Below are 24,227 nucleotides of genomic sequence, written 5' to 3' on the forward strand. Positions count from 1 at the left end.
TATTGTGGACAGTCATACGATCTATGATTTATATATAAGCGAACATGATTGTGAAGATTCAAGCTGGGGAACACGCAACAAAATAGCTTATTTTCATACATACCAGAAACTATCTGATGTATGTCCGTGCCACATAGACCTCCGTGTTGTTATTGGCGGTAGACGACTCCAAAGTGTGAATCATGACCGAGATACGTCTTTCCGTGTTGGGCACATCGTTGTTGTGTGTATGACATGCTATATGTAGATGTAAGCCAGTGTACAGGTAAAACAGTGTGCAGCTACTCAACACATCAGATTAACACTCTTCTAGTTATGGGGTACCTTTATCAGTACAGCTACTCGTTGCTTACCCAGTAATGGCAAACTTTATGGGCTCGTCTCTTTTAAAGCAAAGGATCAATCGACATATTATTATGACAAATCTTCTAAAATTGCTTCCATGTTATACAATGTTTCAAAATATATTTGAACTGGTACAAATAACATTATGAAAGCACGGAAGTATTTATAGTGTCGATTTATTTGCATTTATGTCCGAGACAAGCTTTGCCACTACAGATTGACTGCTGGATATCAATATCTACATAATTGTTTTTCTGAACATGGAAGTCTGTGAGGAGGTTATGCATGTTTCTTAGACTACAAAAACAACACCCGCATTTGTACTTTGTAAACCGTATGTGGTCACATTACCGTTTAGAGGAGAAAGATTTTATCTTAAGGAAATGTAATTATGAACTTTATTTGACGTTTTAACATAATAAATAGATGTCGGGTGTGTGTGTGTGTGTGTGTGTGTGTGTGTGTGTGTGTGTATGTGTGTATGTGTGTGTGTGTGTTGTTTAATGCCATAGTAACAATTAGGAGATAAACACACTGTGTTTTCAATATAGAGCTAGGTAACCTGTAGATTTAACCGCGCTAAATTGAATTTGGAACCGAACCTAGCTCTACATTGAAAACACAGTATGTTTATCTCCATTCTACCATGACTAAATAGAACGCAAACTCTTTGGTGTTAGCAAATATACTGAGTGAAGCGGCAGTGGTTGAGTCCAGTGTTTTCAGTGGGTTATCGATCTGAATTACGGAATCACCAACAACAGCCTGTGAACAAAATATGGCGCTGCATAGATCTATACTCAAGCAGTTTGTTTACACAGTAATACTTCACTGGAACATATAACAGGCATTGAAAGCATTTAAGCAGGGCAACTTGGTAAGCTAACACGAGGTGCGCATCCCTAAAGAAAACTAAGCAAGCTTTGCAAGGCTTTCGTTCTACTTCGCGCGTCACCATTATGACGTCATATTGGTCATTGTGATGCAAAAGATTTGACGTCACAGTCGTATATAGAAAAGCGCCAAAATTCCAAGCTCTCTGGTGTCTCCATTTACATTTATTTAGGTTATTAATTAATCATAAACATGTTATACAGTCAATATTTCAAAATATATACTAAGTATTTGGAATCGAATCGACTCACGGTCATAGGATTCTGACACGCCTATCTGGGACGCAAAACTGCGATTTAGACGACAGGGCCACCCGTGCCCTCAAATTTGACAGCTTACCTATACCAGTGTACTGAGGTCACTGATTTGAAAAGTTCATGAATACAGATTATTTGCACACATGACACGAACATCATACTCATGGGCAATGGCTAACTTTATGTGAGATGGTATTTAGCATTTGCGATGTTGTGTAAATTATAAAGTTCAAATGTCAACATCAGTTGTTTATGTCCTTCCTTGTAAAGTTACCTCCTCCGTTGTCTAGTGGTTGAGCGTGTGCTCGGTGTGCGGAAGGTTGTCTGGTTCGATCCCCGGCCGCGTCATACTAGAAGACGTTAAAAGATGGTACTTGTTGTTGCCCTGCCAGGTGATCTGCATTAAGGGGCTAAAACAAGGACTTGTCGCCTCGGAGTCAGAGCACTGTGACTGAGTGGGGTATTCATATTAAACCGTGGCATGGTATCTCAGTGGGCTAGCACTATATTATCGGAGTAGTAAAATCAGCCACACACACACACACACACACGCACACACACGCACACACTTCTTTGTAAAGTGACCTTGTCACTGTAAAATTATGCATTTGGCTACATACGTGTGGGTCGTTTTTTACAGAATGCTCTCGAGTGCATTGTTATCATTACATGTACTAAATCTCGATATGGATGTTTTGTATGATGTGACAGCAGTCAGTATTTTCTAAAACCTAAACATTGTTGATGCAAACACTGACACAACAAAGAATATATGTAAAAATATATTTTTATTAAAGCAAATACAGAAGTGTTACCCGAAATGCATTGTGGGTCAATTACCCAAGGCTGTGGGTAGTATTGTTTGATAGATTAATTTGTTAGTGGATAAAGCATACTGTATTAGGTGATAACACACATTTTAAATTTGAATTGGTTTCTCATGAAACATGAATATTTATTTGCTAGAGATTCATAAAAAAGCGACATAACCATTTCCATAAACACATGAAATCTCCTCTATTTTCTTAAACTAGAAATATTACATATAATGTGTATTCAACGTATTATATTGACATTAAAAAGTCAAATGGATTGGGCAAATGTCCAAGTTACGATGCCATAAACATATACACAGACAGCACACATCAGCGTAAATATTAAACATTGAAATAAACAAAGTACATATAATGTGCAATACCTCAATGGAAACAGTAGCATTAATAATTAATACAAGTAAAATAATAAAACTAGAAATTGTAACAAGTAAAACAACAGATTCAAACACGAGATGTTTATGAGTATATGCCGACGTAGCAACCGAGGTACATGTATCTCACTAGTGATCCATAGTGATCCATTAGGAATGTGATTATTACACACGTCAAAAATTGTCCGGGTAAAACATTCTGCGATAACATCAATATTTCTGGATAATAAGAAATGATCCCACTTTGTCTTTGCTTGTAAGTGATCTATTTTGTTCTTACATTATCTAAGAATATCTAGATTAAAGTCCCCATCTGTAATAGTTGTTATATTCAAATCTATTCCGTTACATATTGACTGATCTGTCAACCGCATGTAAGCCTCTCTTTTATCTGCCCTATAGAATATCCTTTGCCATTACCCATAATGAATCGAGTCAATTTATGCACAGATGATCCATATTGTTAGCATATCATTTCTTTTTACTTATATAGCTACACCCCTTCCTCGACTTTATCGATCTTTTCTTATTGACAAATGAAAGCCTGGAATTGAAATACAAACAGTAAGTATGCCGTCAGGACAAGACAAGACGCAAATAACCCTATCTATCTCAACCGACATCTCTCTTTTTCAGAATATGTTTTTTTCACAAAAGCCGGCGGGGAGGTTACGCGCGAAGTATAGATTTGCAATGCTGAAATGCACCAAATATACCAAAATCATTATAACAGAAAAATGATTGAAAAATACAACGAGAAAGAATGTCACTACACTCACAGACAAAACATGTCAAACAAAAATAAACTTTCGAAACATAAACAAATTCTATATACATCAACCGATTTGTCGGTTGAAGAATCACATAACTGAAAATATAAACAATAAAAATGCAGATTAATTGGATAATTTGCACCAGTGGTGTTTTTGTTTTGGTAATCCAACTGGAAACGAATCAGGTGTTACGACCGTGACAGTAATGATTAAGGTCAGTCTGTATACACCGAGATGCACGTGCATGAACCGACGAGGGTACAACAGGACAGAAGGTCGATATTTGCTTATAGGCATGTTTTACAAACAATGGATACCCTAACATACACTGACTTCTGGCAACGAGACTGTTGTAGCTGTAAAAAAATATTACATTGTAGTGCCATTCATTAAGGCGATAATACTCATTGAATAAGTAGTAAATCTAAATATACTATGTTAAATTACGGCATACATACGGCATATTGTAATTCCATCTTCAAATATGTTCATGTAAAATAAAAAAAGGCGTAATATGCTCCCCTAGAGTATGTTTTGTCAGTGGTCACACATGTACACAGTAGTTGATCATATATGCTGAGTATTTCTCCCTTTCATTGTTATAATTCGACAGTGTTTCATACAAACGTGGATATATTATGCGAAGGGAACACGAACACTGCCGTTTTACATACTTAGATCGATCAATATGTTGATGGTGACATGAGCTGTCACTTGCCTGTTGAACATGCATATGGTAACATGTGGGTTTGCTAAGAGTGTAAAGCCTCTCTCGGAAAAGTCTTATTTCCATATTTCTGTTAAATCAAACGTCAAAAAGATTTATTATTTCATGTATGTTATGCGCAGTTGTTCGTTTTGAGATACATCTGACAATAGTTGGCTTGTAGATACAAAATCCGGAATCCGGAATCAGTGAAGTATGTAAATTTGATTGATTTCAGTATTTGTGTTATATGATAAAAACTAGAGTACCATAGACAATTGATTCTTGTCGATAAATATGGCAACAAGTACATGCTGAACCAGTATATGTAGATGTGTTGTTAACATGCACTGATTACTTGCAGCGAGTATTGGTGTTGTACAAACTACACGCATTAGTCATGTGTAGTGTTGTACTCATATTTCAAATATAAAAAATCTCTTGTTTTCGGATAACTCCGTATGTTCTGTAGACCCAAGTCCTTCGAGGCAGCTGAAGTTTCGGTGTATACAGTAACCACAAATATTAATCTGCATACACACAGATTTCAACATGAAAATGACGCAGAAAGCTAATACATGAACTTCCAGAGCTAGAGCATGATATCTACAGTAAATATAACCGTGTGATGCATCAACATGTCAAGTACTTTCATTAATTATATAAGTCGTATGTTAAACTCTATAGATCTCCGCAAAATGGGTCTTTATGCAATATAATAAATATTATTATTGCCATGGGAAATGTAAAAATGATCATACATGATATACGATACACTTGTCAATTCAGCCCAATTCTGAGATATATCAAAATCACATGTTTGTGCTGATGAAAAGAGCTTAAATTAAAAGCATATACTAGTATGTTGGTCGATCGACCCTGACATATTAGAACTCTCAATCGTCTCAAGATAGACCTTCTAAAGCCAAAGCTGGAAATAATTAACACACATTATTCAACGATACATCTTCTTTTGGGTCGCGATCTTGTTCGAGCAAGACGGTTGTTGACAATTCCGGCTCCTACAACATATGGAAAATGGGCTGTTTAATGCAATGATTTATAGTTATGCATAAGATATTATATAACATAAATATGATTTATATTTATGCATAAGATAGTAACGCCATAAATCGCAAAGAACAAAGAAGAACGAAGCTTGGCTTATTTCACGATAAAACATTGTTCTATCCAGACATCATTTCTGGAGATTCGAACATGCGCTCGCAACATGCTGACCTCGTAAATTGGACGACGTTATTTATAAGAGGGAAGTGTCTGGTGTGTTGTTTCCCATAGATGTTATAAGGCAACGTAGTAAATGGCCGATATAATTTATATTCTAAATCAACCTATCGCCGTTATGAAGCGGTGTCGCCGAAAATCACAGAGTAAAGTCAGATCGATAAAAAAGCGTTTATTATCAAACTCTCATTTTACGATTACGTTGCATTTTGCTTACGACAAAACAGAACGGGAGTTAGTGCTATGTCACTTCCTTAAATACGAATGTTGATAAGGTGATTTGCGTCAAGCTTAAAAAAGAACGTCCGCATCTAAAGTCATACGCGAACACTTGATTCATTGCATTTCGTAAAGAGAACCAAAACACTTTGGCCTCCCTTGTATCACCTTTTTCATGTTTTGTAAACGGCAATATATCTTATCTGGTAATATGTCATTTCATGACATGAACACAACTACTACAATGACAAAAAGAACCCACACTTAGATACATTGGGTACTGGTCTCAAGACACTTTTGTGATTATCTTAAATGAACTCATTGAACAGCAATGTATAGTTAATTTTACAATCATTCGAAATTCTACCAACAGTGACTATGATTATCAATGCAGGCACGTACACAGACGCGCATACGCATACACACACGCGCGCACGTATATACAGACACACGCGCACTCACGCAAGAAAAATAAACTAGCTTGCCTTCACCAATCACTTCCATTTTTTTAGCCAAAAAGCCAGATGACGTCGTTGTTGTAAACGTGTATTTTAAGTAACAGTATCATTGGTACAGCGGTGGCAGAGACACATATCTTTTCGATCATTGAGGTCGGCAAATGACAAAAACGAACTATTGACATAACCTCAGTTGACCGATTGATGCATTGATTGTCATACGTTCCTGCTTGTGAATACGTAAAAAAATTGCTTACAATTAAGAACGTTATTAATGCGTAACACCAATGGAATCGAATTAATGAATATTTTAGTATTAAAAGATTTTCCTGCTGTTAACTTTGCTATACAAATCAATATCGAGGTATATCACAAAAGTATGATTATATTTTGATGACTTGCTCGTTACCATGTTCGTCAATTTGTGAATGTGAACTAACGACAATGTTAGGTGAGTGAGTGAGTTGGATTTAACGCCGCTTTTAACAGTATTCCAGTTATATCGGGGCGTGTCGGCTTAATGTGGGAGGAAAGCCCGAAGTGATGCAGGTCTCAGACGTGTACAACTTCGGTGAAACCCACGAGCACGGGTATGGTGCTGACAAACCTAGAAACATAATCGGGGCGAACCGGGATTCGAACCCACAATCATAGGTTTCTGGCGTGCCCAAGGGACGCAACTCTGCACAGCGAATCGCGGAGCCTTAGACGACCTGGCCACCCGTGCCCCCTGACAATGACAGTCCCGTGAACCACTGTACTGCCGTACCCAACAATTCGACAGATTCATTTTACGAATAACGATATTAGAAATATCTATACGTTACACAGCGCCAGAAGAAACTATTATTCAGATGTTTAACATTACCTCATTATCGAGAGCGTTTTCATCCTCGGCGTGTTTGATGCATGATGGCAGGATGCGTCCTCGGAATCTGCAACACCGAGTACGACAGTAGAACCAACTTTTGTCAGTATGTCGTGTGAACAGTGAAGTGTTATGCTAATTAATGAAGAGTAACCTCCTATACTTTACATTGCAGAGTGACACAAACACATATACAATATGATTGGTTCATAAGCCCGGAAGGTTTTTAATATGTATGGTGAATTTCTGGTCACTCCATCGGTTTCAAAACACATTTCCAGGCATATAAAGATCTTTAATTTATAAACGCTTAGTCTTTATGCCATAGGAGAAAACTGGAATATGTGTTTGTCAGTTAAAGAAAATAATCAACAACTAACCTGATAGAGATCCCGATTAAAACCCCGATTACAAGAAGACAGGCTATGGTTGAAATAATCACAATGGAAACATGTGATTCTTGCCTTTGATTTGGGACGTCGGTGACAGTGGCTGTATGAAAAACAGTAACATAATAAGGAAAGATCTCACTTGTTTGTCTTCTGCAAGTAGATAGATTTTCAACCCTCAAACAAATCACGTGATTGTTGTCTTTCACGGCAATAATGATATTATAGGTGTTGTATTTGGGAGGTTTTTGTACAATTGAAATGTATTTGGGTGCGTGACATTTAGATTATGAATATAGTTTAATCTTTCAAATTTTACTAAACTGAAATACCTACTAATACCCTACCCTTTGTAAAAATACTTATAAAGTGTATTACAAAAAACCCTACTAGATCCCAAAAAGTTAGTATTTTTTTTTATATTCGATGTAAAGTGATTAAATGTCTACGGTTTTCATCACGTTTTTATTATAAGGGAACATTTACTATGATTAATTTCCACTGTACGTATAACATGTTAAACGATGGCAACTACCAATAGTAGCATATCCCCTACATTGAGAGGTTCCATTACCATTGATCACGGAGGTGCATTGACTTCTTCCATCATATGTGAACCCTTGGCGACATGTTGTGCAGTTGCCACTCTTCTGTTGACATTTGAGACAGTTTCGAGAGCAGGCCAACTCACAGGTCTGTCCCCACCACCCATGAGGACATCCATCGCAAATTCTGTCATCGCTACAACCGGAACCAAGACAGTTGCATTTCTTCTTCTCACAGCTAGTTCCTGTGAACCCTGCCTTGCAGGATGAGCACAACCCAGCTTCAGTGCAGGATAAACAGTTTGGAGGGCAGGGGTTATCGCAGATGGGAGGCTTCCAACCAGGTACACAGCCACGAGTACAGGTAGGAGTATCTCCGTCAATCTCTGTACTGCAATCTCTGTCAAGGCATTTATCAGTACAATGTCTGTCACAGGAGGGCCCATAGAAGCCAGTTTTACATCCACGAAGACATATCCCCGTCAGCTGACTGCAGGTGCCATGGAGACATCCTACTCGACAGGTTTTGTCACAATGGGTCCCGGTAAACCCGTCCTTGCAACCAAAAGCACAAGAACCATCATAAAAGAAACACTGTGAACCAGTACACTGTTTTCCACACCTATGTTCACATTTATCTCCCCACCATGTGGGTTTACAGCCTTCCAGACACTTCCCTGTTGTACGGTCACAGAAGACACGGTCACCATTGCTATCTCTACACTGAGGTGGACATGTCAGTGAACAGTTTGCAGAGTAATAGCCAGCTTGACACTGAAGACAAACTCCTGTATTGCTACATCCACCCTTGTTACAGTGTTGACACATCTTGTCACAGTAATCACTATACCATCCAATATAACATTCCTTACATGTCCTGGACTCAGATACCGACAGGCAATGGTGGTCTATACCATTAGCAATAGCGATACCTAGAAAATGTAATATAAAAGTTGGATTAGAAATAGCATGAATACACCAATCTACCATACTCTGATATACCTAATACATATGACATAAAGGTCACGAATCTCAACCTGAACTCGTCTCCATATCCAAAAAGTCCAATTAGTCCCATTACAAAGTTATAACTTGATGTGAAACATCGTGTGCTCTTGAGGATGTCTGCTGCTGTGATTTTGTAATCACTGCGCGACTTGAAATGGGTGTGTTCCATCGACAAGTCAATTATTGCTGTTGACTTGAAAGTCAAATCGCCATGGATGTAACCTTTCATATAGGGGAAAAGGGGAATAGCACATTTACGTGTAGATGGTTTGTTATAGATAAACGATTTAGCCATTTGTGCTTAAAATGTTAAATGCAATAACATACTATTATTTACATAGTGTATGCGAAAAGGTGAATACGATGAATGACTGAGTACCTTGTATGCCTCTACAGCAAAGTTTGGCGCGGTAGAGCGCAGTACCATTTACACGTACCACCTGTTTTTTGCCATTTGGGCAACATTTAGATAATAAAAAAGTATTTGTCTTAGAAAAATTTAGATAGTGGTAATACACATCCTTATAATAATTTCAATTATCCGATGCAAACAATCTTCATACACATCCTTAAGATAACTTAAAATATCTCATACAAACCTCTTTCCCATCTATCGTTAGTATATGAGTTTAGTATACATATTTTCAGGAGAGCTGAATTGTCAGATTATTTGTACCAAACATACTCACATTGTAGGTACACGCATATGGTTATTGCAAGCAGTTGATGTAATTCCTTTCCAGTTGTACGCTGTAAGCAAGAAAAATGTATTGGTTCCACATTCAAAAGACACATAGCATGTAGGTAATTTGAAAAGGTCTGGTACAGAGTATTACTTCGGAAATTGTCTGACATGGTCATCCGTTTGTCAAATGTCACACTCGTAAGTAACTGAGTCAAAACTGATGATTGTTATCATCTTTACGATTATCAAAATTGTGAGTTGTGTTTTGGCTTAGGGATTGTACGTACAAACATGTAAACATGTACGAACAAACATTTATACAATCGTTGAACGGGAAGAATAAACCTGAAGCAAATACACGGAAATGCACTACGCTTTCGGTTTCATGTCAGCAAATAGACGGTCAAATGAATATTTCCCGTTTAACCTCAGATCGATTTCGTCCACAGAAAGAAGCGGTTGCATAAAATGTAAGTGTTTTGTTGTAGTTGTAATAGTACCAAATAATGTTTTTCCAACATATATTTCAGTTCAAGCGAGAAAAAAGCGAACAAAATACATGAACTAGGAGACGAAATTCTCATGGAGAACAGTCTCGGGCATTACAGAACAGCGACACCCCACCTAATTTCTACTGTGTTCTGATTAAAGTGAAAAACAACTTATGTGTACATCGAACCTTTCAATGTAAATCATATCTCCATATAAAGACGAGTTTCTATGTACGTGGCTGAAATTGAGGGATGACATCGACATGCCCGTCTTAGTCTTTGGTTTGGACAATTACATTGAAGGCATTATCACCGAATCCGCGAATTGAGATTAATAACCCTTGGTTATACTTCAGGTCAGGGACATATAATTGCAACAGATTGTGTAACGCGTGGTCTGTCACTCCTAGGCCTGTCCCTAGTGTGTCCTGTCTCGTTTTACCTCTGGAGAAGTCGAGCCACTGTCACCCGGTTGCCGCCCAACCCAACTGCTATCTCCATTTCTTCTGCAGTTAATCAAGACATGCTTGGAGCGTTCTTTTTTCAATTGTGACACGTTCCCCTCGATGTGCTCACCTTTTATACTCTCGTGTGCATCCTTTCTGAATTTTTGTCTTAACACGAGTTTTCTACATAAAGTGCGAAAATCAAAATCTCCGAAATGCACAGACTTTGAATCAGGCACACATGTTACCAATCGTTTCCCGATATTTAAAGGGAAATAAAAATGAGTTAACTAACAAAGATTGTCGCTGAAGCCTGTGAAGTGCGATGAAGCGGCTTTGTTTGGAATTTGCCGAAAAGACGAAACAGTGTTAAACCGACTATCTATTTCCAATTGAACAATCGAAAGAATGCTTTATGCTCCAGAAATTATGCTGGAGGTTAAGTTTGTAAAAGAACATCCCAGTGTTGACCAAACTTATTATCACAGCATTTTCATGGTCAATCTTCGAAACGTGTGCATGAATGTAATGCCCGGTGTCTGACTTCGGATATTTCTCCTGATCTTTGTTTTTAATAGACTTTCTATGTCTTCCGGAAGAAGACGTTAAGTTTTAATAGGATGCGCATTCCAATAGCTGTAATGGTGGATGATGTGGTAAATTATATACGGAAATAAAATTTTGTTCGGTAATACCCGACACAGCTTTATTTGGAATAACTATTGTTTTTAACTGTTTCAGATTGTACAGAGAAGGTTAACACTAATTCTCAAAATGCTTGAAATATGTGAGTTAGTATATGACTATCAAACAGTAATTTGGTCATGAAAGGTTATTGTATAGACAAAATAGATTTATATTATTTTACTTCTATTCCAGGTACCTTTTACGGATATGGATCTATATTGCCTTCACAATCACCTTCAATACGGGTATGAATCTTTAAAATCACAATGTGGAAATATATCACGGGTACATTGAACGAAAACGTATTGCAACAAAGGGAACAAATAGACAGGGTTGTATTTGTTTAACATCCTGAAAATAACCGACACCAATAAAGTTATATTTATCATTAAGAGCTTATTTAAAACCTTGATGATAGAATAGCCGCTGGTTATATTCTTTTCATGTTTGTGATTTAAACAATATTTATTTGCGAAAAGGGATATGGGATTTCCCTCCAAGGACATTTCACAATTAATAAGAATAAATTATACATAAAATAAGAAATTTTTATAACTGTACTTACTGTTGCAAATATCATGATGCACAAGTACACAATATACAAGTCACACACAAATACACACACACACACACACACACACACACACACACACACACACACACACACACACACACACACACACACACACACACATAACATCACACACACACACACACACACACACACACACACACACACACACACATATATATATATATATATATATACCAGTACTTTACCAAACCGGCGATTCAAAGCATATATAGAAAGACACATATGCGCTTGTAGACATATCTAGCTACCTCTATGTACCAGGAAGTCACACGTATACATCACTATTAAATTCATGTAATTGTTAAGCAGACACATATTTAATTTTTTAACCTTTCAAACTTTACAATAAACAAATGAACACATTGTATTAATAGCAAGGTTAGTTGCAGGAGATGTTTAAGCATTTCCATACAATACTGAATCCAAGTCATATCATTTTATGTAGTAGTACATATCGTGACGAAGATTACAGTATTTGGGATATGAAAGGAAGTAATGTGTAGGATCCTCGTAATAGTATCCACAAGAGCATGTTATTTATTCAAGAATCTCTGTGATGTCCATGTGCATTTAAATCATTGCATCTGAACCTGAGGCGGAGGTGGATACTTTGACCGGAACGGGCACCACAGTCTATTTTAAAGGCAAAAATTATTTAACGATGTTTAGTTGTGGGGGTATCATATGCAATATAGTGTTAATATATATTGTCTGGTAAATCATTCCCATGTTTGTCATACTTTTAGGAAGTTCAATGAGTACCAATACATTGGCCAGTTGACTAAAGGGATTTAACCAATGAATAGGTCATTTTAAAAGGCATGATCTTTATGTATCGCCAAAACTGCTAACTCAATAACAGCGTTAACTTGTACGACAGGAACAAAAAATGCCAATCACATTTTGACAAAGTTCCTTGACAATAAACCGAATGGTTTGGCCATCACACAGGATTGAAGGTTCTGGTCAAACACTTTAGCCATCTTTTTGGAACATGTCTTCCAAAACTCCATTTTCTGTACCTATCCATTTATCAAAACATTCTTTCAATATTTTCTTTCTTCTTGCGGCGGTCATGTTGGATTCTTTTTTGATCAAGGAAACTATATCCACAATTCTATTGGTTTTAAAAGTAGAAGTGAATCGGTTCCAGACTTCTGTATAACCAGTAGATAACATCTAAATCCAACGGAATGAATTCTTGAGGCCGAGATACTTTATTAGTGTACACATTTACAGACAAATGGTTTAAATTGTTCATAAAATAACAGCTGATAAATTAAGATTGAAACTATGTATAATTTAGGATTTTCAGTTTTTCAACAACTTTTGGTTTCGGTCAAATGACAGGTCACATGATTATAGAAAAAAAGGGGTTTCTGTTCTCATTGCAATAGGAATATGTTTCTCAAAACCGGAAGCATCGTCAGAGTGTTCGTGGTTATGACGTTGCTCATAAGTGAACTACAGCCTCTGTAAATTTTGTATTTATATTAGTATGAGTAAACCCATTTTGATGATCTCATTTGTCCCCTTTCAGGCATATATATCGGTGAAAAATGTACGGATCCAATATGTACAACGATTACGACAGCCACAACGGCTTGTTCAACTGTTAATAACTGTCTTCTTGGAAGTTGTACAGTTAATACTGAAGGAGACATTGGTTGCAAAGATGGCTGCAAAGATGGCTTTTCGGGGAGACTATGCACCATTCCATGCATATCAAACTGTTTAAAATGTAGCAAACGAGATGCAAGCAATTGTATAGAGTGTAAAGAACGCCATGTAGGCGAATATTGTGAGAATGAATGCCCGAATACCTGTCCTGAAGGATGTTACAGGAATGGTGTCTGTAAGAAACAATGCTCGGATAACCAAGTGCCTAGATGTAGACTTTGTAACGTCACTTCAGGGATATGTCAGAAATGTGACATCCATTACATTGGGGAGAACTGTGAAACTGACTGCACAAACTGTGTTGGAAAGTGTTTAATTTCAGGTTGCGTTGAAGGATGCATTAATGGGTTTCACGGAAACAAATGTGACACTCCTTGTTCGGAAAACTGTTTTCCATTTTGTCAGCCTGACATGAGTGCAAAAGGGAAATGTACACCTGTGTGCGATCAAGACACCGGCAGCTGTGCGAATGGTTGTACGAATGGATTCAAAGGTCAACAATGTACAGATGGCTGTAGCTCCAGATGCAAAGGTATGAGATGTAATCAAACCACAGGTCATTGCATGGCGTGTATTGAGGGGTACTATAAAGAAACGTGTCATTTGCGATGCTACAACTGTAAACATGACCTTTGTGACATGAAAACTGGTTTCTGCTTTGAATGTAAGGACGGGTACTATGGAGTACACTGCAAACAGACCTGCACTAACTGCCAGTCAGGCCTTTGTGAACGCAATGGTGGACACTGTATTGACGTTCTCCAAGTGACAACAGTTGGTATGTATCTTTCAATTCTGGCTACCTCGGACAAGATGTGTGTTTTGACCGCATGATGTAATCCTCCAAAGAACGTACAGACCATACAGATGAGTACATACAATAAGAAGGATGTACTGTCGACCATGCCTATGCACAGAATCAGTCGGCAAATGAAGAACAAAAATGCGAATAGCGAATCCTATAACTTCACGTCATTCTTCAAATTGATTATTAAGCTATGGTAATGTTTCAGATGCTTCCAAGGTCCCATCGCCCCAGTCAACCATGTACCCACTTGTGATCGGATTTATTGTCTTCGGGGGCATTGCTGCCATTCTGATCTGCATACTTAGCCATAGGTAAGCATACGACACATCTAGTATGTATTCGGAAGAGCAATAAGTGGCGTGTTCATGAACGCGTTTCTTTAGATGTATATTTTGTAGAAGTGATACAACAATGTTTCTTTAATTCAGAAACGTATGATAGTGGAAGAACTATATTGCCTTCCTTTATGGGCCATTTGTAAGCAGCGCAGTCTAAATGGAGATGTTTTAAGGCTTTACTTGGTTTTGACCACCGTTGCTAGTGTTATATCGTGGGCTTACTTTATAGCACTGGTGTTCTTGTGACATGTCGATTAGTCATGATCATTCTCAAAGGTCATATCATAAAAAAAAGTATGTTAACCCTCAACTCAAGAAGGATATCCTATTGGTCAATGGATTTTGGCACATGTCTTATTAGGGCGGAAGCGAGATCGAACATATAATTCAGGGACCTTTTAGGCTGTATGCATGTAGTGGATAGAATAGACTTTTTCATCTTCTGATATCAGTAGCTGGTCACGGTAATCTACTATCAATGAGTAGCATATGATATATTCGTGTGTGAAAAAAAAGTAATTGGACATATCACGGACAGAATATGATGTATATAATTGCTGTAGCCATGTCAAGATTTGGGACACATTGATCAGTCATGTCAGGGTCAATGTTTTCCTCATAACTTAACTCATACAAATGTTACTTAAGAAGGATGTTAATTACACTGTCCCGTGTGTTGTATATTGCTAGTCAACTTACCTCACGATATTGGATATTATCATAAAAGAGTAATACCATCAATAATAAAATTACATATCGTGTTTGGCTCTTCCAAGATCTTTGTAAATAGTTTCAGCAAACAGCAGCAGAAACAGGCATGTGTTTTTTTACTGGAAGAGTAGATCAAAGTTTTAGTAAAATTTAAATACAAATGTGTTTACTTCAAGACTTCAACTGTACACTGTACATTGTCCTCTGCGTCAAGTATTTGACGTATACGACCGGTCATCGTTTGTTTACAAACTCAAAATAAGCTGAGAGTTATATCCTTTTGTTACGCTTTCAGTATTACCCAACATGACGCCTAAAGGTGTTATTTCTGAATGATATGTGGACAATAGGACGAGGTGTTAAAACACCGCGTTATTCCCTTAAACGTTCTATTGTTTCGCCTGAAAAGTGAGTGAGTGAGTATGATTGTACGTCGCTTTTAGCTATATTCCAGCAATATCACGGCGGGGGACACCAGAAATGGGCTTCACACATTGTACCCATGTCGGGAATCGAACCCGGGTCTTCGGCGTGACGAGCGAACGCTTTTAACCACGAGGCTACCCGACCGCCCTCGCCTGAAAAGATGGAAATTGACCACATTTGGCAATAGTATCATAATCGAAGGGAGATAGCCAAAGTTACATTTTCTTACTAAACTCCCTCATTAAAAAATCGATAAATTCTATCATTACATTTGAGTATGAATATACATTAACCATAAATTCATATAAAAAGGTTAATCTGTGTTATCGTTAAATATTTTAGTTTCAAGTGTGATTCCTCACAAACAGGAAAATGTTTCGGATTCTTAATATCGCCCTTTACACCCGTAAAATTGTGAGTTGCGAGTGTGAAACATGATTTCCACTATCTAAAAACAGATAATACATGTACAGATCATGTTGTATGAACGTTCATAACATGTATAGATTCTTACTCTGCTGAGTATAAATAGTGTGTACATGTTTAGTTTATAAGACACACATATTTAGTAGATGTGTATACCATCCCGTCTTATTTGAAACTTTAAAACAAAGTAAACTAACTTTCCTACTTAATTTAATGCTGGTATATTCCACTTCCCCTAAGCCTCTATTCAAACATTGTTACTGCTAAAGAAACAAATCGAAACGCCCTACATCATCAACATCCATACATCAACTGACAATCTATTATATGTCATTATTTCCTTTAGAGTATGCAAACTGTCGACAAGAGCGCGAGAAAATCCAGGGCAATCGGCAGACAATGTTCCACTTCAGTACCGTAGGAACAGCTACAATGAAATCTATGAGGAAGACATGGATCCTTCTGCAGGTCAACGACCACGGGCATATTACAGCCCACTTGTAAGACAGGACAGTGATTTAACTATAAATAACATTTCGTTAAGCAACATGTCTTCATCTGACAATGACTCCCTAATTATACCACCATGGTTTGCACGTTTGGGTCACGATATAACCCCTGAGTCATCATACAACTAGAACAGTATTTTTTTTAAATCAACACTTATTGGATGGCCTAAAAGTCCACTTATCTGTCAATTGTAAATGATATTGATAAAGTAATTTTAGAGCGATTTTCCATGACAGTTCCACGTCAATTTCTAATTCCTGAAATATATATACATAATCACTGTTGTCATTGTGAAAACGTGTTGACATCCAGTCATTTTCCGAACTGGGACACATTAAATTACAAACACTACAACACAGACCTTTCTTAAACATTGCATGGGCGATTTATGCATGCAGTATTTTCAGATAAAAACAATTCATGACAAGTTATCTTCCTGAAGTAATCTACTAGTAATGTTATTTATTATAATTAACATTTATTTATGCTATGTTGCAGTACGAGTCAGCATCTTACGTTTCGGTATTATTACTATTTCTCCCCAGACTATAAAAAAGTTTCAACTATTTCTATTTACAGAATAGGATATTTTATTTGCATTGTTGATTGTTATTTTACAACCGATTATTACTTTTGACATAATTATTACATACAAATTGATTGTTATTACTGTGTAGTCATGATATGTTAATGTCTAGAATCGCTCATATGTCAATAAAGCTTCTTCGTCTCCTTTAAACGAGCCTTGCATGTATTAATTTTCATTATATGTATTTTTTATATGTCGGAGACTAATCTGTATCTTGTGACATTGGCTTACATAACCTTTGGTCCAGTGATAAGAAGGTAGTGGTTGGTCTGCAAGGGCTAAATATAAATCTTCATTGAGTAAACATGTACGTCCTAGAAGACAAAGCTGAATGACAAGTTATCTCACCATGAGCTACAGTGACATTGTACAAAACATTACATGTAACTACGACACTGATTAGTATTAAAACTTACAAGCACATTTTCTCTCGCTGGATTATGGGCAAGTTACTTAAGTCATATGAGAAGATGATTATGTATGTTTATACATGCGACCACAGGTCAAATATAGTGCATCGGGGATGACTTTTACATTTGACTATGGGTATAGCAAATTTGTCGTTCAGTAATTTCTACTCCTGATGGGTAACGTTAAATTTGATTCCCCCTAAGATTCACGAGCCAATGTGAACAACATAATGTAGTGTTATCGCACATGTCCGTTCATGGGTCAGGAATAAATAGTTTTTTTGTAGCTGCATAGCAACATGTATGTTGTTCAAAAGCAACTATAAACCAAGTGCGGCTGCATATTATATTATGCAACTTGGAAATATTTTTTTCCATATTGAGGAAAATAATTTCACCACGAATATGATTGAGGTCTTGTGGAATTTTTTTTTCAAAACTGCTTGTAGGTTATACAGGTGTCGACATGGTTTAAATATTGACGCTAAATGTTCACTAAAATTTGACATTAAACTTCAACGCCAAAGAGCGAATATCCAATGAAATAGATTCCATGGGTCATAACACTCAAAATAGCAGTGAAATATGCATGCATTTATCACTGAAAATCTTAATTGAAATATTATATCTTTAAAATTTTTACTTAAATGTTTTTTTCAACAGGATATGTCGATATTATTATACTAAATGTAAAATATGCGCATACTTTTCAACATTACTTTGCAATATAAAACTGGCTTAATGTCAAATATATTACTGAAACCAGTTGCAAATTATCAAGAAACGTATGTGCAAAAAATATGTAAAGTCACATCACCGCTATAGCGCCTCACCAAGAAAATGAGAAACATTTAGTTAAGTATCGACGTCTATTTTTGACAATCATAAGATCCATGATCTATATATAAGCGAGCAATGCTTGTGAAGATTCATATTTGAACATTCCACAAAATGTCTCATTATCATACACACCATAACCTGACCTATGTTCGTGTAACAATTACTTCCGTGTTGTAATCAGCGGTAAACGACTGTGTGAATGATTACCGGGGTACGTCTTTACATGCATGTCAGGGACACCATGGTCATGTGTGGCATGCTGTATTTAGATGTAAGCTAGTGTGCATGTCAACAGCTCAGATATGGTATCAGATTACCATGAATTGATTAGATCAGAGCCCATATATTATGAAAGCACGCATGTCAGGGAAGTATTTATAGTTTCTACTTATTTGCATTTATGTCCGAGAAGAGCTTTGCGGATTAACTGTTGGATATTATTAGTGGGTTTTTTTAACATGGAAGTCTGTTAGGAGGTTATGCATGTTTCTTGGACTCCAAAAGCAACACCAGCATTTGTACACTGTAAACCCAATCTGTACAATATACAATTTATAGGTTTATGATTTTATCGGGAGGAAATATAATTATGTACCACTTAATCTACATGATATGATTATACAACTTTTTATCAACTATTCAGTGCTTTGATGTGATCATGTTATTATGCCAGAAACATACAAGGCAAGGTGAAAAACTGCATAAGTCTTGGTTGTGTATCTCGACGTCAAGTAAGATAGTGAGTGAAATGGGTTTATTGCCGCTTTGAACATTACAGTATTTCAGTTACAGTATCACGGCGTGTCACCTTGATGTGGGAGGAACACCCGAAGTGATGCGGGTCTCAGTGTTTATCACTTTGGTGAAACCCACGAGCATGGGTTTAATGCTACCAACCTAGAAACATAATCGGGCTAATCGGGATTCCAACCCGTGTGAACTCCGCTCACAAAATAGCAGCGATTTTGACAACGGGGCCACCTGTGCTCCCGACAAGTCAGATAATATGCAAGTCGTAAGACATAACAGTGAAGGAGAAGTAGGTTAATTACGTACCTGCCATGTATTATAGCTGTGACTTCAGACAAGGAAGAAATATATACCGCAGTTACACAATACAACTAAAACCACAAACAAATATGCGGAGTTCACGGACTATATCAGCCACGTGTTAGTATCGCATGGTCAAATACACATTTATTTCCTATTCAGACTGTGGGACAATACATTCTTCTGGGGAAATCTTACAGCATGTTGGCGTACACTATAATCTAGTCTGGCGTCAGCGTACCAACAAACCAAAACTACGTGCTAACTTACTGAATATGAACAATGCACTAAATATTGCATGATACTTCCACAAGAACAGGGATAAACTAGATGCCACTGGTATGCGGATATTCATAATAAGTCATTTTGTCTCAGTGACGATACTTGAGTAAACTGGTCGACGTTACTAGAATATACTAATTTGGATTATTGGTCATCAAATAAGTAAATGGAATTAATATTCACATGTCCATACGAACACCTTCCAACTGAAAAGAAGATTAAACGTGTAGTATAACATCTTACCTCTTCAGGTTGAATGGAATTACAATAAGGGTTACGAGAATTAATAGATCTAATTAGAACACTTACCAACCCGAGCAGATAGGGTATTTTATTGTGTCACAGTTACTACTTATTACACCTTGTGAGTGCGCCAAACTTGAGTTACCGATGTGTCAACATTACTTGCAATTAATGTCATATTTTCTTTTGGTAATGTCACATCAAAACGAATGTCAATGATTTAAATATCTTTCTAATATTGGAATTGTAACATTGTTTTAGCATGACCGAAGTTACAAGCCTCAAGTAACAGTTAATTCAAATAGTATCTTGCAATTACTTTTGGTGTCACGGCTTACCTTTTTGTCACACATAGGCTACACATATCTTTTAACTGCGACATGTAATAGTTCGGCGTGTCGCCCTTACACCCATTCCAATACTACCGTATAGGTTAGCCTTTAGGAACTTCTGGAGTGTGCAATTTAAGTAAATATTTACTCATTTATTTGATCGCAAAAGGTTATTAATAAATCGCAAAAAGGTTAAACGGTCAATATTTCAAAATATGTTGTTAATGATTTGAAATAGGTTTTAATTAATATAAACAGAAAACAACCCAAGCGCAACCGTGCAAATTACATGTCCGTTTACGCATGTGCAGGTGTCAGCACAACAGTATTGATAGTTTCTGTTCATGTTTACTGTTCTCGTCTGCACGTGATGTGTGAGGAAGTGAATACTTGAGAAAGCTTTTACCACTAAAGATTATTCTCGTCCTTAGTCAACCAACTATATGATGTATAAAGATGTATACACATAAACCTGTTTTTCACACCAATAAACTATCAGTTCAAATAAACAGCACTTCGAGGTAAGTGAGTGAGTGAGTGAGGACACCAGGAATGGGTTTCACATATTTGACCTGGAGTGAATGTTTTAAACTCTACTTTACCGAAACCTACATTATCAACACACCACAAAACTAAAATAATAGTTATAGCCTAAATAGAGAGCTACTACCAGATATTTAAAAGAAAATGCATGCATTCTGCAAAATGTATATGAAAATTAACGTTTTATGTAATAGACATGATCGAAACATCATAAATGCAAACAATAAACCTCATTTTGTGTAAACATCAGTTGTGTAAGAGGCAGGGGTTTTACTGTGTACAAAGTGGTCAAAGAACACTGATCTTGTCTTCCAACGACCCATGCGCATAATTGTATCTTGTTCAAACCCCATGTCTATAGCCTTAGTCGCCCCCGTCGGCCTAAAAGATTTAGCTGTATAACATCCACCTAAACCTGCTAATCTGATTGCTTCGTTTGGGATCGAACCGACAGTAGCAGCAGATAAAGCCTTGTAAGGTCGTTGCAGTGTTAGAAATACTGGCATATCCTGTTTGGGCCTAACACCATTTGTCCGTTCTATGTACACTTTAAGAGCTTCAACTGGGTTAACTGTTCTCTCTGATCCTGGTGGGAGATGTACCTCGAATCCTGACCTGTCAGTGTCATTCTTTATACCATGCAACCATATGGTTGCGCTATCATCATCATGGAAAAGTACGTCATCAGTTGAAAATACCACTGCTTTTTCCACATTGTCATTGGGATCAAACACAACGCCTTTATGGGCTATGTCCGAGGGTCTCAACATTAATGTTAAAGACAACAAAACAATAACCCTTAACCTTAACAATTTAAGCTGTAGATGCAGATTGTTTGGCCATTGACGAAATAAATTGATAAACGGTTCCACAGGCGTGATCTTTGACCGTTTACGGGGTTGTAGAGTATTAGATTTAATCAATGCTTTGATCATCATATTGACTTCGTAATTGTCCAAAACTGACTCCTCGTTCGTACATTTGAACAAGTGAGTGAGAGCAGCGACTGTTGTCTTTATTTGAGATAATGGTCTAGATGAACTATCAGCTATTGAGCACAAAAAGTCAACTATTATAGTTATTTCACCACATCGCGGAAATGGCCGTTCATTATCATGACAAAATTGTTGTAGTTTCTGAATAGCTCCGCTGTACACTTTAACAGTGCTTGGAGCCAGACAAAGTGGTAGTGGACTTATGGCCCTGTCTGACCAACCTTTTTGTTCTAGATTCCGTCTCCACGCACTTTCCAGGCGTATAGGCGCCATTTGTGATTTCTCAAAGGTTCCACCTTGCTCGTTGAACTTAGAATTGTCCAGGAGGTCTTTGGAATTGGAATTGGGGAACAGGTCAATATCGTTCTCAGTTTGTGAAACAACGGTCTGTTTCTCCACGCAGGTGCTATGATAGTCGCGATTGCTTTTTCCTGGATGACCTTGTCTATGACCTCTGGTAATAGACGGAAGGGCGGACTGACAAAGTTGTTGTGAATCCCCCAGTTTGCTTGAAACAAAGCGTCCACCCCTGAACTGCCCGGGTCCCAAAATCGACTGTTGTAGGTTCCCAGCTGAGCATTTAACATGGTCGCAAACCGGTCTACTGAGTGGGGTCCCCACAGTCTGTCTATGTATTGAAATAGGGCTGGATTCAGTTGCCACTCGTATAGGTCTGGGATACGACTGAGAGCATCTGCTTCTACATTCTTGCATCCAGCCAGGAAGCCTGCTTGAATATGAAGGTCGTACTTGTGAGCCACCATCCCTATTGATCTGATTTCATGATATTTGTCAGGGGCAGACTTGGACCTCCCAGTTGATTTATGTAGCATACTGCAGATATGTTGTCGGACAGAATCTTCACAACTTTTCCTTTTAAACTTGGACCAAAGGTGTGCAACGCCATGAGAACATCTCTCTGTTGTTTGAGTGAAGACTGCTTATCTGTGGAGGCCAAAATCCTGCTGCCTGTTTCCCGTTGCATACCGCGCCGTAACCTGTCGAACTTGCGTCTGTAACTATTTGCACTTCAGGTTGTCGACTAATTATGCTTTGTCCATTCCAGTCATCAAGAGCAGTAAACCACCACAACATATCTTCCTTAGCTGGCGAATCTACTGTCAATTTATCGTTCCAACTATTTCTTCTACTAAGAAGTCTGTATGTATTTCTGAGCATTAGTTTCCCTGGGGCAACATCCCGGAACATTGATACACACTGACCAGAGCAGCGAGCCAACACTCTGGCATCAATCCTAGGTAAAGCAAGACAACGCCTTATGTCTTTTTTCAGTTTCCTTACCTGTGATGATGGGATTCTCAACTGAGCGAATTCTCCGTCTGAGCACATTATGTAACCCAAATAAGACTTGGTGTTGCTTGCTCTAAGTCCCAATTGATAAAAAACCCAAGCTTTGAAAGAGTGTTCACTAATTGTTCGTTTTGTGATACGATATGTGCAGGAGTAGTCATAAGTAGAGTGTCATCTACATAACACACAACTCTCAGTCCAAGAGATCGCAGATACGTAACAACTGGTTTGAGTATTTTACAAAAGTAGTACGAGCTATTGATGAGTCAAATGGGAGAACCTCCCGTCGATAAAATGTATTTTGCCACTGAAACCCAAGGAAATCTCTGTCATCTGGGTGTATGGGTATTTGATGAAATCCGTTTTTAATGTCAAGTGTAACTAAACTATCACCTGCTTTAACACACTGTCTAACCGTTCTAATGTCCTCACACTGGTATCCCTGTTTTAAACATGCACTGTTCAGCTCCCGTAAATCATGTATCAATCGTAATTTTCCCCCTTTTTAGGTACAGTTCCAATAGGCGATACACATTTTGGTTTTCGACTGCATAGTTCAATTGCTCCCGAACACAACAATGCCCGAATTTCACTTGTCACAAATTAATATTGTTTATAACTGAAGTTTGTTGTTCTTTAGTAAATGGTATTTTTACGCCATCATAAACCCATTTACAAACGTTATCTGGATCTCAAGTTCCATACATGTGACGCACCTCGACCGTGAAGAGTTATCCAACAGAGTTATCTCCCCTATACCACTTCGTGCCACGGGTGTGTTTCGATAGTGTCGCTCATATTCGTCAATACAGTATATTACTGTACAATGATTTCGAGTGTGCGTGCTTTAAGCTATTTCCGTACCTACAGGTATATTAACGATGTACGTACAATCCACAACGCGCTGCAAAGACT

The 24,227-nt window shown here is 37.6% G+C and overlaps 2 protein-coding genes across 2 annotated transcripts; one reads left to right on the plus strand and one right to left on the minus strand.

Moving 5' to 3' along the window:
- Window positions 1-2,269: 2,269 nt before the first annotated feature.
- LOC124120229 (multiple epidermal growth factor-like domains protein 10) lies at window positions 2,270-8,745 on the minus strand. The gene is made up of 4 exons (XM_048399593.1): window positions 7,936-8,745; window positions 7,353-7,464; window positions 6,973-7,039; window positions 2,270-5,204 (listed from the first exon to the last, which is right to left on the minus strand). The coding sequence occupies exons 1-4, from the start codon at window positions 8,732-8,734 to the stop codon at window positions 5,124-5,126; spliced, it is 1,059 nt and encodes a 352-aa protein (XP_048255550.1). The 5' UTR covers window positions 8,735-8,745; the 3' UTR covers window positions 2,270-5,123.
- Window positions 8,746-10,035: 1,290 nt separating this feature from the next.
- On the plus strand, window positions 10,036-17,375 carry LOC124120228 (multiple epidermal growth factor-like domains protein 6). The gene is made up of 5 exons (XM_046483000.2): window positions 10,036-10,069; window positions 11,416-11,468; window positions 13,359-14,276; window positions 14,512-14,617; window positions 16,554-17,375. Coding segments are annotated over exons 1-5 (1,371 nt in total). The 5' UTR covers window positions 10,036-10,067; the 3' UTR covers window positions 16,846-17,375.
- Window positions 17,376-24,227: the final 6,852 nt, after the last annotated feature.

Source organism: Haliotis rufescens, unplaced genomic scaffold (genome assembly GCF_023055435.1).
Source record: "Haliotis rufescens isolate VD_foot unplaced genomic scaffold, xgHalRufe1.0.p SCAF_2, whole genome shotgun sequence".
Lineage (NCBI taxonomy): Eukaryota > Metazoa > Mollusca > Gastropoda > Lepetellida > Haliotidae > Haliotis > Haliotis rufescens.